The sequence below is a fragment of the Spermophilus citellus genome, assembly GCF_964194105.1.
Source record: "Spermophilus citellus genome assembly, chromosome: 2".
NCBI classification, from domain to species: domain Eukaryota; kingdom Metazoa; phylum Chordata; class Mammalia; order Rodentia; family Sciuridae; genus Spermophilus; species Spermophilus citellus.
Window position 1 is genome coordinate 220,892,070 of NC_138183.1, and position 12,500 is coordinate 220,904,569.

The window sequence follows — 12,500 nt, forward strand, 5'->3', positions numbered from 1 at the left end:
GCTACCTGGAGGTGGTGGAAACTTTCAGAGGTGGGGTCAAACCTAGGCATGGTGGTGTAGGCCTGAAGTCCTAGGTACTCTGGAGGTCTGAGGCAGGAGGATCAACTAAACCCAGGAGTCTGAGATCAGCCTGGGCAAGATAGCAAGCCCCTGTCTCTCTCATTTTCCTTCAATTTCTCTCTCTCTCTCTCTTTCTCTCTCTCTCTCTCTCTCTCTCTCACACACACACACACACACACACACACACACACACACACACAATGGTAAAAAAATGTGGTACTAAGAGGGAGATCTTTTGGTCATTGAGGGCATGTGTTTAAAGAAAACAGCCAAGACCTCAGAACCTTCTATTTTCTCATGGAGCCATAAGGTGAAAGATTTTGCCACTCTATACACAATTAGTCATGATGTGCTGCCTCACCACAGGCTCAAAAGCAAGAGGGTCAATTCACTAAGGATTGAAACCTCCAAAAGTACGAATAAATCTTTTCATATATCTAAACGGATCATCTTAAGTATTTGTTAAAGCAACAGAAAGCTGACTAATGCAGTATACTTAGAGGAAAATAACTCTTGATCTGCTTGAAGCCAAAACAATTGTATTTGTATTCTGGTACCACTTGAATCAGAATATGGAATTATCAGAGGTGATGGTGGGTAGGGTATAGGGGGGGTTCTATAGAAATAATGTTCCTAAGAGAAAACCAAAGGTAGTGGTCAGAATGCTTTGCAAGCCTCCAGGATTGCTTTCAAAGGAAAGCTGAATGTGAATGTTGACCCAAAATCAAGAGTAATTTTGTCTAATCTACAAAACTGTTTTATGTTTTTATAATTAAGAGAATATTATATATAAAAAAGGTAGTAGTATACTTGTTATTTTCAACTGCCTGGTAAGGTATAATTTATTCAAATGTTTTAAGCTATTTCTTAGCATTTTAAGTGAAATAAAAAAGGTGGTAAGGAAGAAAACCCATTACTACATTATAAAATTATTTAATTAAATTTTCTTATAAAGCAAGGTCTAAGATATTTCAGGGAAATTTCAGTGTCACAGATATTTTCTCACAAGACTAAATAAATAGCAGTAAGAAAAGACCAATGAAAACTTGTTTCCTGGAGATCATCTGAATGGCTTGAGTTCTCGAGATATAAATTCTTTCAACTGCAATATTTTCTGTTTCATAAGAAGAATTTTACATAGCATAATTCAAAATCAGGCTTTACATAATCACTTGGTTATAAAAAGGATAGGAAGTACAAGCAATGGCTACTAACCAATGCTTTAGGTCTTTTATGTCATGTGAACTATGTCAATCTTAAGGAATGCAGGTAGTTACATGCTCCTCATGATGAAATCTTTAACAAGTGAATTAATATCCTCCTTATCAAATAGCTCTATAAATCTAGATTCATATAGGAGAACTCTTACTCTGAATATAAGATTATTTTTGTAGAATGATTACATATATTCAACTACTTAACAAAAAAAAGCTTCTGTTACTATCACTTTACCATCCTGTATCTATAAGGACTGAAACCTATATATTCCTATATTCACAAAGGTGAAAGATCATGCTTTTGTTTTATGCCATCTGAATTCTAAATATTCTTAGTGGTAAGATATTCTTAAAAGCTGCAAAGTAAAGAAAGTACTGAGAAGAAGAAAAGTCTACAGATGAAGAAATCTTTTTCCTTATGTATGGAAATTATTATTCATGAATTTTGCTTTATTTATCTTAAATTTTACTTTAAAAGTCATAGCTCATTACCTGGAAAACAGCATGAGAACGAGAAGATGTAGCATTCACATCAGTGGGATGTTGTGTCCTGTTCTTATTTCCAGTATCTAATAACTGTAAAATTTCTTCTGAGGATTTGGGCTATATAAGTTTAAATAGAAAAACAAAAACAAAAACACAACACAAATTAGAGGTCTATATTTTTCAATAATCTTTCTTTTTTGTTCTTTGTGTGTATATGTGTATGTGTACTGCTCAGAATCAAACCAAGGAACTCAAACACGTTAGGCAAATGCTGTAGCACTAAGGTACAACCCTAAGCACTTTAATAAACTTTCAAGAAACAAGACTTTCAAAGGTGAAAGGAAAGTGTTTTCTATCACTCAATTGTATTAAATATCACCTATGTATCATCCGCTCAGAACTTGGTGCTGTATGAGGAATAAAAGGTAAATATAGCCTTGGAGGAGATAACAGAATAAAACACAAAATCAAATGTTCAAGCAGATTTTTGAAAAAACAAAACCTAAAAAACCCTAATTATTTCAAGAGCAAAGACATATCCTACTTAATTCTGTATTTCATTAGTTTCTTTCTTTTCTAAATAGGTTGGAAAATAAGTAAATGGCTGTATAAATGGCTAGTCATACATGCTATTATTCTAACATGAGAAAAAGGCATTTATAAACATACCTGGTGTAAAGTCAGACCCTGAACAACCACTCCTTTTTGGGCATCTTCCCGGACAGCAAGTGGACCAGAATTCACCAAGAGGTCACGGATTTGTTCATTATAAACCTTAAAAACAACAACACCACAAAATAAAAACCCTTTTTGGCACTGCGATAAAAATAGCAGTGATTATAAGACTCACACATTGCTCATTTGTTATTAGAACTTTAGATAAAAAGAGCAATTCATTTTCACTTTTTCATTCATTTGATCTCATGTTGTCATATATTTTCTACCATTCCAGAAAATAGAAGTATTTGATCCCCTAGGTTTAAAATTGAGAATAAAAATTGGAGTCATTACACCCTCACCCCATAATTCCTGGTTTGATTACTATAAGGAAACAGAAATATATAATATAGCAGAGTTGCCTTTTCCTATTTCCTGTAAATACATAAATTTCAGAGAATAAATGTTAAAGAAAACTCATACTCAAGGACAAATGGTATTTGTGGCTTTAATCCTTCAATTACATTATTTAACTTACAATGTTAAGGGGACTCCTTCCCATTTTAATGATGAGGCAACTAAGACTAAGCAATTTGTCACAAAGATAATTGTAAAATAGAGACTGAAGCCTAGATAACTGCTCCACTGCCTGATGGTAAATAAACATATGTTTTCTATACCTGGCAACATTTTAAAAATAATTTCTGTAAAAAATACACAGAAGTAGTATTATTGATTTGATTTTACAAATTTATTAAAGGTACAAAATTTACTACTTGTCAAATGAAATTACAACTTTTACTACTAATAAGAAGTCTTTAAAAATTATTTTGGCTGGCTCAGTGGTGCACTGTAATCTCAGTGACTTGGGAGGCTGAGGCAGGATTGCAAATCTGAGGCGAGGCTAAGCAACTTAGGCCCCAAGCAACTCAGTTGGAATCTGTTTCAAAAACAAAAACAAATAAAAGAAACAAAACTCCCAAAGAACAAAATAACAATAAACAAGGACTGGGGTTGTAGCTCAGTAGTAAAGTGTCCCTGGTTTCAATCCTCAGTACCAAATAAGTAAATTAAAAAAAAAAATTCGTATTATTTCCTTCTATGATGTAACTAGCCTATAGTGAAATTTCTTTGCTGGTACAATTCTCTACAAAGAATGATAACATTTTGTTAAACTGTAATAAAGCTCAAAGTAATAAAATGATAATATAAAAATATAAATTTTTACTTCTTATTTTTCTGATAGGTAGCACTCATTTTTCTATTGCTTTTCATTATACATTTCAATCACACAGAACAGAATGATTACTCCCAAGTTGATTTATGCATGAGACTCACTTGGGAACTTTTATCAGAGGGCTGGGTCACACCACCAACCTATGAAATTAAAATATCCAAGCACTGAGGTGTAGCCATAAGTATTTTTTTAATGCTTTGTAAGCAATTTTGGTGCACAATCTATCCACATATGGTACTGCTATATCATTAACATAAGGAAAGCAGATATTAACTCAGTAAAAATTAAGAAAATATCAATTTAAAAATTCTTCTAGTTAGAAGATTTAAAAAAGAAAAAAGTGCAGTCACTCTTATTTCCTTAAATATCCTGCGTTCAGAATAATTCATTTTACTTCTTTATTATTTTTTAAATCTTTTTGTAGTTGTAAATGGACAGAATGCCTTTATTTTATTTGTGTATTTCTATGTGGTGTTAAGGATCAAACCTAGTGCCTCACACATACCAGGCAAGTGCTCTGCCACTGAGCTGTAGCCCCAGAACTCATTTTACTTCTTAATGATGAAAATCAGTTCTACTTTAAGTTTTATAGAGTGATAAGGAAACTTTTAGAAATGTATTTTAGTCAATCTTTGGAAGAAATTCCCATAGTAGGAATTAAACTATAGGATGTTAATGAGAGAACTTTTCTGATACTAGAAATGCCTGCTAACACTGATGGTGAAATTAGGGTTTTGTTTCTGCATTGGTTCCTAAAACACTATCCGAATGCAAAGTTAGAAATGATAGAATTTAAAACTCACCATCATCTACCAACAGAATAATGACTGATGTAGATATATCAGTGGCTGCTAATACTAATAGAGGCAACTCTGAGAAGAAAAAGGAGTTTACACTGTTTTCCCACAGGTACTTATTAATTATAAAGGGTAAAATAATATCACTGGAGTGGAAAAAACCTGCAGATATCAACATAATGAAATTAATCATATAAGTTAACATTGTCAATAATGGTATCAATCAACCACATAAATGTTTTGATATAAAGCAACAGAACTGAACATCACTTTTGTGGTGTTTCTGCCAGTCTATACCCATAAACTAAATCTAATCATGACAAACCTAAACAGAGGATTTTATGGTAGCATCATAAAATTGAAACACAGGAAATTTTACATTTAAGGATATTAAAGGGGTATGACAACTGAATGCCATTCATGGTTTTAGATTTCGTTTTCAACAAGGGTATTAATAGAATAATTAGCAATATCTCATTAAGATCTATAGGTGAGATAACAACGTTATAACATTGCTAATTTTCTGTTTCTGATAACTGTTCAAAGTTATTTAAGAAATTTTCTTGTATTTACAAGCTTGCAAGTTAAACAGTTCTGAAAAAAATAAATGGATACACACAGAGAGAGAAAGCAAATGTGGTAAAATGTTAACATATGGGAGATCTTGGTGAATGAAGGGTATCTGGAAGTTCTTTGTACTATTTTTACAACTTCTCTGCAAGTCTGAAATTGTGCCAAAAGAAAAAAAAGAAAGAAAAAAACCAGTAATATACATAAAAAATATTCAAAACCAGATATTTTAATGATTTTTCACATTCATGAGAAATGTATAACAATTTGAATGACCCATGCAATTAAAAGATTTCTCAAAAACAGTGATTAATCTAAAAAAGTGATAGTGCCAACTTACCTCCAGATAAGAAACTGCAGTACTACATATTTTCTCTTCTTTAATCTCATCCATGGATTTGTAAAGGTCTAACATTGTTAGGTACATTACTCCAGGTTCAGCAGTTGATCCTAGCATTGTGTGGGTCTTCCCAGCTCCAGTGGCTCCATATGCAAGTACTGAATTTTTATGAAAAGGTATCAAAGTTCTTTGTTATGACACATATGCAATATTACTATGTCCACTGTCTGTCTGGTGGGTAGTTATATCTGGATATCCCAAATAGTAACTTTTTAAACCCAAGAGATATCACCTTTTTGTTCTTACTTAGCACTAATGTCAACTTTTCTGTTCCTTTCCTCATTGTCATAGGCAGAAACATCTACTTCATTTGTATTCTCAGGGTATGCTACACATCCATATCTACCTTAACAGGTATCACACTGTATTTCTTTATTTTTTTCTTTTGGTACCAGGGAGTGAACTCAGAGATGCTTAACCACATCCCCAGCCCTTTTTTGTATTTTATTTATTAGAAAAAGAGTCTCAGTGAGTTGCTTAGGGATTCACTAAGTTGTTGAGGCTGGCTTTGAACTTGAGATCCTCCTGAGTCACTGGGATTATAGAGGTGTGCCACTGTACCCGGCATCACACTATTTCTGTGAGCTCCACTGAGGTAGAGGCCATGTACCCTCCTAACAACCAGCTAACAACTCTGTATTAAGTTAAGAATTAGTTTAAAAAGCTCTAGAAGCAATTTGATGTTTTGTGGAAATAGAAATGATTATCTGCTTAAAAATAAAAATCACAGCAGCCCCAATCAATAAACCACATTCTATTCTTATTCAAAAGGGTAATTCTCCTGTCATAAAACTCAATCAGGCCAAGTAAGGTGGTACATGCCTATAATCCCAGCAACTTGGGAGTCTGAGTTAGAAGTATCACTAGTTCAAGCACAGCCTGGGCAACTTACTGAGAATAAGTAATATTGTCTCAAAATCAAAAATAAAATATACTGGGGATACAGTTTAGTAGTAGAGTGTCCTGGGTTCAATCCCTAATATGGAAAACCAAAACCAAAAAACCAAATTAGTCAGTGATAGTGAAACATACATGTTACAGTGAAGGAGTGCCTTGGGCAAAAATGTCATGGAAACTGGCATTTACAAAAACTGACAATTATAAAAATAATATATTAGTAATGGTTTCCAGTGACTTACAGTCAATCAATTAACTGGCCATTTTACATCTCTCTCTCTCTTTCTCTCTCACTCTGTGTGAGAAACCAATATGGACTTTTGCAAATGCAAATTATAGTTTTGTCAAAGCAGATGCTTCTTGGGCTGAAGATATACTAAAATAGCACAAGATACTCAATTATTATGGAGTCTTAATATTTTTATTTCAAAGTACCTGAGAGAAAAATTGTGCTGTGAAAGAAGCTGCCAAGTGTTCAGAAAACCTATTCACCAGGGATGGATAGATAACTCTATAGGTAAGCAGTGAGAATACTTATGAATACAAATGAGGGGAAATCTGACTTCAGTTGCAAGAAGCATGTGGTTATTAACATGGGAAAATGAATGAACTAATGATAGGGCCATAGAGGCCCTGGTAAGACAAAGTTTCATAAATTATATATGTTATATCTAATGACTAAATTTCAAAGTAAGTCTACATTTAAAGATAAGTCTATTAAATTTCTTAAGAATTTTTAGCACACAAGTACCTTAAATTTGATCACATTTAGAGGAAATGACCAAGTAAGTACATACCTCTCTCAATGTAAAGCTATAAGGAGATGAAAAAATTAAATTCAAAATTGAAATAATTACCTGTACAATTATATCCACTCAAAAAACTACGAAGAATTGGCTTGGTAGTGTGTTCAAAAACTTCTAACTGAGTTGAAGTTTCATCAAAAACAGCATCAAATACAAATTTAAGATCTTTATTTTGCCTCTTTGTAACATCAAAATTTTTAGTTTTTTTTCTATGGAAAAAACTGACTTCTTCTTGTTTGGGATCAAAAACTAGAATATGTTTATCCACAACATGAACCACTTTATGGAAACCAGCTGCCTTTTCTTTTCTATTTTCAGGGCGTACACGAACAACAACTTTCATGTGGCGACATAGTTCTTCCTCTGTGACAGACATTGTTGATTATCTTGATTCCTATTTATTTGAATTCCTGATACTTCTCTGGAATTCAAAAGGGAAATAAAGTTTTAATATTAGTTCCATTTAAAACTGGCATGCAGTATTTGTTCATAAAAAGTTTTAATTCTGTTCCATTTACTTGGTAAACGCTGGTGGGGAAAATATGTATGTAGAGACAGGTACTCTTAAATACCCTAAAACAAAAAATATAAATGGCACCATATACACAAAAGCATGATAAAATCCTTTTACTTGAAATATTAGTTAAAGTGTGGGTTTCAGTGTAAACTCAAATATAATAACTGAATCAGTCATATATCCCTACAGTATTGCACTTAAAAAATCTCAGCTTTGATTTCACAATGGCTCCAGCACTATTTTGCTTGGGTCCTAGGAATGGAAGGGAAAGGTTCTTTCAAAGCTTTAGCTTATGAACTATATTTAGTTAAAGTGATCTTGGCTGCAGACCTCTCAGCAATGGAAAGTGATGCATCCAGGCTGGTCTCTACCTGTATTTCAAGGATACAAAAGGGTTAAAATTAGTTCCAAGGATGCATCAGTTAGTTAGCCAGAAGGTGATAGAAATGAAATATCCTTCTTGGTATATTCAGAGACAGAGATTCCAGTCTCTGAAGACATCATAGTGCTTGATCTCTTAATTATATACAAATTACAGGAAAATTAATGACAGCAGGTTTAACAATTATGATTTGACTTTTAGTTGTCTAACATAAAAGAGAAAAGGTAAGCTAACAAAGATCAGTAATTTGGAAACCTCAACTACCCAGGAAATAATCTCTCCCTCATATACATGCATACATACCCCCCCGCCCCCCAAACATTTGAGTTAAGAACTTGAAGAAGGTGAGAAAATTACTGTGATTCAGCAATTTCACTTCTGGGGTACATTCAAAGGAACTGAAATTAATGTGTTGAAAGTATGTCTGCATTCCTGCTAGGAGCCACAAGCAAATATACTATGTATGGCACCGTTGGTTGTAAAGTGACGCCAGCTAGCCACTGAGATATGATTATGTTAAGATTTACATTCATATGCAAATTGGGCTCCTGCTGTTCACCTTGGCCTGCGATCTGACTCATGTTACGGGACTCATGGAGAGTTCCCATTGGTTGGGGAAGGATAGTAGGAGGAAATTCCGGGGGAGGTCCGGGGGACCCCCGGTTCCGGGAGGCGTGCAGTTCCGGCTGACGCCCGCGTGGGAGGACCGGGTTTGGCTTGCCGGCGCCTACAGAGTATTGGCGGCTTTTTCAAAATAAAGTTTTGTTCCTGCTTGAGTGGCTCGTGATTCTGTGCCCAGCCAAAACTGCGGCATTTTGGCGGCCTGTGCGGGGAACGCCTGAAGCTTAGAGGTGAGTAAAATTGCTCGCCCCTGAGGGAAGGCGACAAGATGGGTGACCATCTCAAAAAACAATGTGTTCTTGTTTTGATTTATTTTGTTTTTATTTCCAGCTCCCTAGCCCTAGAATTTTCTCAGGCGAACTGGGAAAAATGGTTGGCTCAAGGTTTGAAGTTATTCGGCCCTGAGAAAGAGAAAATCGATACAACCATTCTCTGCTCCGTTTTTGTTTCATTCTGTTTCGGCTTTGTTTTATCCTATCTTATTGGGTTACGTTACCTTTATAGTAGATTAGAATCCAGTAAAAAACAAACCGAAAAACTGTTAAGTAAATTGTTAGAGGTCCAGACTATGGTAGAAAAAATGCTAGGTCAAGCAAAAGAGAAGGTCTCTCAAGCTAGTCAGACAGAGGAGAATTTAAAGAAAGCAAGCTTAGAGGAAAAGCAGCCATCAGGTGGAGAATTACAACAGGAGGTTGCTACTAACTCTGTTCTATCACCAGAGGGCGTAATTCAACCAACAGCTCCATCTACCGCTGAGTGGCCCTCAACTCCCGTAGTTGATGGACGGAATTCTGAGACAGAACCCCAAAGATTAGCATGCCCTGTACTTGAGCAGGCAGGAGGGCAACGAATTCACCGTGCTTTAGATTTCAAAACAATAAAGCAATTAAAAGAGGCTGTAACAACCTATGGGCCGCAAGCTCCCTTCACAATAAGCATGGTCGAATCTGTTACCAACTTGGACATGACACCAGCAGATTGGGCTAACATGTGTCGATCTGTGCTATTTGTTATGGAAGGTTGCCAATGAGGAATTTTGCATGGAGACAGCTAGGCGAAATGCAGAAGCTGGTTACCCTCAAAGAAATATAGAGATGCTATTGGGAAAGGGACCTTATGAGGGTCAAAGACAGCAAATTGAATATGACCCTGGCGTATACGCACAAATTGCTGTAGATGCAGTTAGGGCATGGAAAACTTTACAGGGGCATGGAGACTTACAAGGTCAATTATCTAAGGTAATACAAGGAACTAATGAACCTTACGCTGAATTTGTAGATAGACTTATTCAGTCAGCCTCTAGGATATTTGGTAATACAGAACAGGTAATGCCATTTATAAAACAACTGGCTTATGACCAAGCAAATCGTTGCTGCAGAGAGGTCATTAGACCATGGAGACATGAAGATTTAAACACATATATTAAATTATGTAGAGACATTAATGAACAAGGGCAAGTCTTGGCAGCAGTACAACAGGCTTTAGATGCCAGGCCAAACACATGCTATAATTGTGATCAAACAGGACATTTTAAAAGGAGTTGCCCCATAGGAGGAGGGTTTAACAAAGCTAGGTATCAAAGGAATAGAATACCGGGTATTTGCCCACAATGCCATAGAGGGAAACATTGGGCTAATGAATGCCGTTCTCAAACCACCATAGAGGGTATTCCATTATCAAAAAACGGACAAGGACCAAGTGTTTACCCACGATATCGTGGAGAAAGGTATCAGGCTCCATTGCCAAAAAACGGACTAGAGGGCCCAATGCCCCGGGGCCCAAAACCACAAATATATGGGGCAATGGAGGAACCCAACAGCACCATCAAGGTAGTGCCCAGGACGCATTATCCATTAAATCCCTCATCAGACAAACTAGAGGGAGCGCAGGGCTGGACATCTGCTCCTCTGCCAGAGCAGTACTAACTCCAAAGATGGGAGTTCAAATCATTCCCACAGGGAACAGTAGGCTTATTATTGGGACGCAGTTCTTCTACACTAAAAGGACTTATGATAAGTCCTGGGGTAATTGATCCCGATTATGAGGGTGAAATAAAAATTATAGCTAGTTCTCCAAGAGGTATATCAGTAATTTCACCAGGAGATAGAATAGCACAGTTATTAATAATACCCAGCCTGCATGATAAATTTTCCAGTTGTAATGTAGAAAGAGGTTCCAAGGGATTAGGCTCCACAGGTGTAGATTGGGCTATGCTGTCTTTAAATTTAGATTCTCGCCCAATGCTAAAATTAAATATTCAAGGACATGACTTTAATGGGCTGCTGGACACAGGAGCTGACCTTAGTGTCATCTCTCGTCAAGAATGGCCAAAACATTGGCCATTACAACAAGCCACTCAAACGCTTCGAGGCCTAGGAGTGGCGACTAATCCCGATAGAAGCGCAATGGTATTAGATTGGAGGGATCCTGAAGGATGTGAAGGAACTATACAGCCCTATGTATTGGATCATCTTCCTGTAAATTTATGGGGACGAGATGTCCTAGATCAATTAGGATTGACATTAACAAATAACATCAATCCTAACGCGCCCACTACTAGGGCTAAACAAGGCTTTAGGAAAGAAAAAAGATTAAGAAAACAAGAACAAGGTATGACAGCACCTATTCAAATAGATCAAGAAATAAATAGACATGAATTGGGTTTTCAGAAAGGGCCACTGAGACAATCAAAATTACTTGGAAATCAGAAAGACCAGTGTGGGTTCCTCAGTGGCCCCTGACTAAAGAAAAGATACAAGTAGCCCATGACTTGGTCAGACAACAATTAGCGGAAGGACATATACAACCTTCCGTATCCCCCCATAATACTCCCATTTTGTCATTAAAAAGAAATCTGGTAAATGGAGATTATTACAAGATTTAAGAGCCATTAATAATGAGATGGTTATTAATGGGACCTGCTCAATCAGGGATTCCTCAATTGTCTGCTTTACCAAAAACCTGGCATGTTTTAGCTATAGATATGAAAGATTGTTTCTTTTCAATTCCAATTCATCCCGAGGATAGTCCACATTTTGCATTTACTATCCCTGCACTGAATCATGAGGGTCCTGATCAGAGATATGAATGGAAAGTACTCCCTCAAGGGATGGCTAACAGCCCAACTATGTGTCAAATTTATGTTAATAAAGCAATCCAGCCACTTAGAAATCAAAATCCTGAACTACAAATATTTCACTATAAGGATGATGTGTTATTGGCACATAAAGGTAAAAACACATTACTAGAATGTTATGCCACCCTTACAAACTTATTGAAAAATTATAATCTAGAGATAGCAATAGATAAAGTACAATTAAATCTTCCAATTAATTATTTAGGAGTTCTATTATCCTCAACCATGGTCCGTCCACCAAAAATTCAAATACGAGTAGATCAACTCAAATCACTTAATGACTTTCAAAAGTTATTGGGAGACATAAATTGGATAAGGCCTTATCTAGGCATACCAACAGGAGAGTTAGGACCTTTATTTGATATTCTAAGAGGTCCATCAGATCCAAATTCACCCCGCATGTTAACGCCTGAAGCAAGAAAAACATTAAAAATCATTGAAACATATATGGAAAATATGCATTTGGATAGAATTGATATAAGTTTGCCTTTATTATTTATTGTACTACCAACAAAAAATATTCCTACAGGAGTATTTTGGCAGGAAGGTCCATTATTGTGGATACATTTATCTTATTCTCCTAACACTATTCTTACTAGATATCCTGAGGCTGTAGGACAATTAATACTCAAAGGAATAAAAGCAGCAAAGGGAGTGTTTGGGATTTCTCCCAATAAAATTATTACTCCATATACTATGGATCAAATTGATGAGTTA

General features: G+C 35.8%; 1 protein-coding gene across 1 annotated transcript in view; it reads right to left on the reverse strand.

The window, feature by feature from the left end:
• The window catches only part of KIF18A (kinesin family member 18A), an 85,536-nt gene that overhangs the window by 62,678 nt on the left and 10,358 nt on the right, over nucleotides 1–12,500 (reverse strand). The window contains exons 2-5 of the mRNA XM_081261697.1: nucleotides 7,179–7,548; nucleotides 5,365–5,522; nucleotides 2,433–2,537; nucleotides 1,770–1,880 (exon numbers count right to left, since the gene is read on the reverse strand). Coding sequence (XP_081117823.1) covers nucleotides 1,770–1,880; nucleotides 2,433–2,537; nucleotides 5,365–5,522; nucleotides 7,179–7,503 — 699 coding nt within the window. The 5' untranslated portion in view covers nucleotides 7,504–7,548. The remainder of the gene's footprint in view (nucleotides 1–1,769; nucleotides 1,881–2,432; nucleotides 2,538–5,364; nucleotides 5,523–7,178; nucleotides 7,549–12,500) is intronic.